Source organism: Perkinsus marinus, assembly GCF_000006405.1.
Source record: "Perkinsus marinus ATCC 50983 genomic scaffold scf_1104296973568, whole genome shotgun sequence".
Taxonomy (NCBI): domain Eukaryota; phylum Perkinsozoa; order Perkinsida; family Perkinsidae; genus Perkinsus; species Perkinsus marinus.
Genome location: NW_003201384.1, coordinates 150071 through 156231, shown reverse-complemented (window position 1 = coordinate 156231; position 6161 = coordinate 150071). Strand labels below are relative to the sequence as shown.

Below are 6161 nucleotides of genomic sequence, written 5' to 3'. Positions count from 1 at the left end.
CTCCAACTCCGAGCACTTGGCGTATAAGCGCTGTTGTTCTTCGGAAGAACAAATCCGGATGGAACTTCTTTCGGTGGAATGCTCAAATGATTTGAGTCAAATCGGATGCGGATCCGCGCATATAACACCTCTAGTGTTCTTATCAGTGATAATTTATCACTATTTTATACGACCTGAGACTTCTGTTCACTAATGGTACTGTTGTGCTCACGCTCTGTTCAAGCCTAGTACTACTCACTTGACGAGTATTGATCTCTATTATTAGGATTCCTGACGACTTCTCGGAGAACCACACTGGGCCCCAGTGACTGGGGCCATCGATTTCTTCTTTCGAAGAGCATACTGTAGTGATAGCACCCTTCTAATGTACGGAGTTCAATGGCGTGGGCCTTGCCCCCCACTCTCAAGGTGATGTTTTACAGAGATTTGCGACCTGTGCTCGGCGCGTTTTACAACTCGCAACTTTCACACCTTGCTAATAACCGTCGGTTATTAGCAAGGTGTAAAAGTTGCGATAATTGCGGTTATTAACCGTAATTATCAGCATGAGTGATGAGTCATTGGCCATAATGAAAACCAACCACCCGCCAGCGTCGGTCACTGAAAGGGGTGTCGTTGGAGTAAATATCTATCGAATCTCGCGACAGCTCAAATGTGGACATTCTGGATAGAGCTCGTGGCTAATGCTGGCTCGGAAGTTCCAAACCAGATTGGAACTTCTTCCTAGCTAGCCGAGCAACTTCCCACTCGACACTATCAGGGCCGGTGTTGAGCATGTCATTCGGTACCTGTGCAGTGACAGTTTGACCGGTAGAGGTGTAACTTACAACTTGTGAGCTCATCATGAGAGTCTCAGAGTCGTAGCGATGCTACGCTAGCATCGATGAACAGATCATCGACCCGCACATCGCGCACCCACCTGCGCACCGTGCCATGAATTGACTTCGCCAAACCGTTTCACTGACTTGACTCCTCACAGGGCCTCCTGTACCATGACCAATGGTTGAACGGGGACAGCTATATGCCACCGCATCATCAGTGTTTGTCTCGGAGACAGAATAGGGAGATTATCCACTACCCTCCAGTGGAGGGCCTCCACTACCCTCGAATAGGGAGTCTCTTTCGAGGGTACTTCTACGTAGCATCTTCACTTTTTGTACGTGAACTTGCAAAAAGTAGAATAAACCGAATTTAGATTCCATAACCAGAATTAGAGAACTTTTCAGTTTATACAGTTGCTATCAATATAGTGGCACGCAATTATTGCGTCGCAATACAACTGAGTTTGATATAGTTAGGTTTCGTACAGTTCCCACTGGTATAGGTTCAGCTCGCACAGCAGCCAGGCTGTTTCAGCAGGTGAAATCGCGATTTGCAGGGAGATAAAGTAGGATTTCAACGTCGCGTCGCATATCATATGCGGCATATGAGTTTTGAACACGACCGACCAGAGCTATTGATGCAGAGTTTGCATGAAAAACGGCTAAATTGTGTTGACTCTAATCTTGCTACCAGAAGACTCGAACCAAAGTAGCGTTATCACGAGAGAGTTAAGACGCATGAAGTGTGAGTCACAGACTTAGATAGAGCCGCCAGGGGAGTCATCATGGCATACGAGGACCAATTACTCACCACTGGATGAACTTCGTGTGTAGATGATCAATTCATCCATGATGCGCGAATTTCAAGTTGAACAAAGCGAAAAAGATCGAGAGCAACGGTCGAGTTTCGTACTTATTCGGGACCGTCGCGCCTGAGCTCGCATTCAAATTACACGGTTCCTTGGTGGTGGGAAAAGAGGGCAACCCACTGAGGCCCGTCTCTTCTTGCATCCATGTGGCTGCGGGATCGCCCCCCGCGGAGAAATAAAATGCTATCAAGATGTGGAGCTACCCGAGTGTACGGTGATACGACTCAGATCGAGATGAGCAACTTGCTCAGGGCAGACGAGTGGCTTGCTCCGTCGTAGGCTTTCTGCAAGCTTACCTCACCCCTTCGTCGCTGGAAAAGGTCCAGCCACATGTGGACTCGGGACATCGTTCGGAGTTCTGAGAGTAGGTCGGAACAAAGCAACGTTTCCGAACGAACCAGTGCACGATGATATGTTTCAGTGAATGAGGTTTGGGAAACTCGTGGTATTGAGCTTTATCAGGACACTTCATCATTAGGCCAGGTGCCATTGATTATTTCAATCACAGTATGGAGCATGAGCCAGATCGAGAGCGCAGCTGAGAGTAACCAGTTGCATAGGCGATCGCGTCCTAGGCCACTGTTTGCACCATTCTACACTGCGCAATCTACGTAGAGGGTAGTATAGCATCTCTTACTGTCTTGAAAGTCCTGAGAATCCGAGATGGTCTAGAAAGTGTCCTCCATATCTGAACGCAACAACATCCGCAGTATTCGAGAAGAAAGCGTACCATATTACTCTTGTTCAATCTAATAACCGGCCACTCAATGATCATAGGAAGGGGATGAGCCCAGCTAAGGCTTCCCTCTTGAGCGCTCCTCGAGCTCAAATGAAAGTTGCAAGAGTGTGCTCGTTTGAAAGTTAGAGAGCGCAAAGCAACGCGCAGACCTGCATACTGATGAAAAGCAGGCTTCTGCGCACGACATTAGCGCGATATTGGGCGAAGATATGACAAAATGAAACTGAATGATAAGCAGATGGGTGTCGTAGTGAAAGCACCCGGAATCCTCGAGTTGTTCAAGACATATGTACGGTGCGTGAAGCACCACCAGCGGAGCAGGGAGACTATCTCACCTACGTCGACACGCTGGTTAGGCATAGAATCATGATGCTGCGTAGATTCACACTATATTGACATCCTGCAGATTGGCCCAGATCACATGCTTGGTGTAATCTTCTAGCTTACGAGAATTGTCGCGAAATTCGTACGTAACCAAGTAGTACCAGCCACCTTCCACCCTTTTTATGAGGATTTGTTGTCCGGTGTAGAACGCAGAATTGGGTACATTGGAGGAGCATTTGTGAGTACATATTAGGTTCAACCCGTCGCTGTGCGCTGTACCAGTTAGATTATCCCACGAGCTCGAAGTGCTCACGTTATTAGGGAGAGTACCATAGTCGATAGTTGCAACTTGGACACTCACTTCAAGAGGCTCTGGACCGAAGATGGTCTTAGCTTGGGCTGGATTCCACCAGAAGTCTCTGGTTTCATCACCGACACTCAGGTGAGCCCAGCCTGTCGTTCCCACTAGGACATCATGGTTTACGGTGCCAGGCACGTTGGACAGATTGAGGTTCATATGCAAGCTGCCATTATGCAAAGGCCTGTTGGTGTTGAGTATGATCCCGGCAACATCTCTATGAACTCTATCGATTGTGTACCCCTTCATGTTGTAAATGCAGGAAGGCGCTAGTATTTGGGTAATGTTGCTTCCCTCCCCTGGACCAGGACCTCCATGACAACCCGGTGGATAGTCAGCAACAACCTGGAAAGGGATATCAGGTAGTCCTAGGGATGCTTCCATCACAGCAGCAAGCAAGAGGGAGCCGCAAGTGAGACGCATCACGAATAAGATTCAACTTGAAGAGTTTGTTGATGGGAATCCAACGATTGTGACGCCGTCGAACGGATACACGTTCCTCTTCACGTCAACGGCACGACCGCGGCATTATTACCACTACAGAGTTTGGGCGTACGACTGACATAGCGAAGATATGTCAATGCGGAGCATCTCAGTGGTGTTGCTCGAGAAAGGAGACAGTTCCCGAGCAGTAAGGAAAATTCGGTAAGTTACCGTGTGCTCCGTTCATGTTACAACACATTGTGCTGAACACAGGGATTTCATTATAAACCTTCTTGTATACGGGTGAACTGCACAACTATACTTACTGGCATGCGAGTGCAGGCACCATCTGAGTAGAATCGAGGTGATGGAGCGACCACGGCTCTGATCAGGGACTCCGATTCAGGGTGGTAGTCTGCCGGTTTTACAAAGAGAAAAACTGATGGCCCGCACTGGGCTCCCGGGGCCGAGTGTCCGCACAATCCAGGTCGAGTGTCCGCACCCGCGGACGGCGAGCTTAAAGCCTTGGAGTAGGCGGGCCTCCGGCCCGCCGTCACCCGAAGATCCTTCAGGCATCCACGTAACATCCCACTAATGCCGATAAGAGCCACTGGTCGGAACTACTACACCTTTTCCCGTGCAAGTTTGACAAGTGAGCAAACAAGAATGACAATGTTACCATCAAGAGTGACAATGAGAATCCAAGTTTGTCACAGTTCAATTCTGTGCACTGTGCGGCTCTAGTACAGAACGGATAGTGTTTTGTGTACCCTGCACACAACATTCACACTTCATTGGTATCGCTTGAACCGCTCGAGTTGAACGTCTGTGCGAGCTTAATTCGTGCAGAAAAAACTCCAATGGCTTATCACACATTCAACCTCTCGGAGACGTCGTCTCCTCAGTTATGTGAGAGCAGGAAGTTCTTCCGCTACCTGAACTCCACGCTCGTCGATCAGTCGTGGTTGATCATTTCAATGAGATTGATTTTGCAAGGTTTGAACCCGCGTGTTGATGGGCTCTGACTGAATCTATCAGTGAATACCTGAACTGTCAGTAAGATTGCACAAAAGTCCATGAACGGCGCAGAACGACGGTCTCGCTGGAAGTTTCAGCCTGGAACCAACTCCGATGGCCTTAGGTACTCTCAGTTATGGACTAATTCTGTCTTTGATGGTAGCATTCACTCGGATAACAGTTCAGGTTTCACCGACGGTGAATCACCGTGAACAAAAAACAACAGAATAGCTAAACTCAAAATCGATCATTACGAGGGCGAAATTGAAGATCGGGCACGCACAGAGGAGACAAGAAAGATGTTATTATTTGGGAGGCAACTTGATGAAAAAAAACACCCCTCGCAGGGGCAAAATCCTAGTATGAGCGAGAGCACGAATCTCAAGGGAAACGGTCATCAGGATGATGACCGTTACTCAGGTGGGAATCCTTGTTCGAAGGTAAAATAGCTTGCAGGTCCACCCAAAAAGCAAAGGATTGCGGGTGAAAACGGAGATCGGGAAACCCGAAACCCTACAAGGCAACACGAAACCCGAACTCTTATCCAGGTGAAGGCCATCATCCAGGGCAGAACTGATCCCAAGGAAATCAGAAACGCGAACTGTTATCCAAGTGAAGACTGTCATCCAAGGCAGAACTGATCCCAAGGAAACCTGAAACCCGAACTATTTTGCAAGTGAAGACTGTCATCAGAGGGCGAACTGATCCAAGGGAGTCGCCCTTGGGGAGTCCGTCAACTTTTAGGCAACGACTCAAGCCCAAGCTGATCGTAGGAAACCCTGCGCTGTTCATGCCGTTGTCATGCAGTCTGACTGGCATTCAGATATTTACTGATAGTTTCAAATTACCCCGTCTCGATGCGCCCTTACGGCACGCTATGAAGTATATCAAGTGTAATTGCACAGGGAGTGGAGGTTTGATTCGATGAATTGGAATCCGATATCTCGGGCCGAGATTCTCGGCCTAGGACTGTTTCGGTATTGCGTAGTCATGATGCGTTTCGTGATGTATCCAGCCCACGTACATAACCCAATCAATACTAAACGATCAAAGCCTTTGTTCGGAATTGAGGATGTGTTATGCTACTGGTAGGAGGTCGTTCTTGGCAACTGTCCAATGAGCCGAGTAGAAGAGAACCGGAAGATACCGGTCTGCTCAGTTCAACAGGACTCAGCTGAAGGTCTAGTGACTACACCTTCAGCTGAATCGAAGCGGCAGATGGATTCTACGACTAGGCTCTACACCTTTTAAACATCTAGTTCGTCTTTGGAACCATCAATTTCGTCGGGACGCACGAAGTTGGAGGTACGGATCCGAAACGGGAAGATCATATTCGCAATTAGAACTTTCAACTTCGTCATAGAACATTCAAGTTCGTCCGAAGTCGATAGGAAGTTCAAATTCGTTCTAATAGAACTTTCAATTTCGACTTTCGAACCTTCGAGTTCGTCATAGAACTTTCAACTTCGTCGAGTACACTTTTGGAACTTCAATTTCGTCCCTTTAGGAAAATCGACTTCGTCGTTCGGAACTTCAATTTCGTGTTTGCGGGGCAATCATGCCAGTACTCTCATGGTGAGGCTTATGATTAGTGCTCGCGGTACACAACC

The 6161-nt window shown here is 48.0% G+C and overlaps 1 protein-coding gene across 1 annotated transcript; it reads left to right on the top strand.

The window, feature by feature from the left end:
* Positions 1 to 3228: 3228 nt before the first annotated feature.
* Pmar_PMAR012923 (hypothetical protein) lies at positions 3229 to 3527 on the top strand (the record flags this gene model as incomplete). The annotated part of the gene is made up of 2 exons (XM_002766146.1): positions 3229 to 3348; positions 3474 to 3527. The coding sequence occupies 2 exons, from the start codon at positions 3229 to 3231 to the stop codon at positions 3525 to 3527; spliced, it is 174 nt and encodes a 57-aa protein (XP_002766192.1).
* Between the last annotated feature and the right edge of the window lie 2634 nt (positions 3528 to 6161).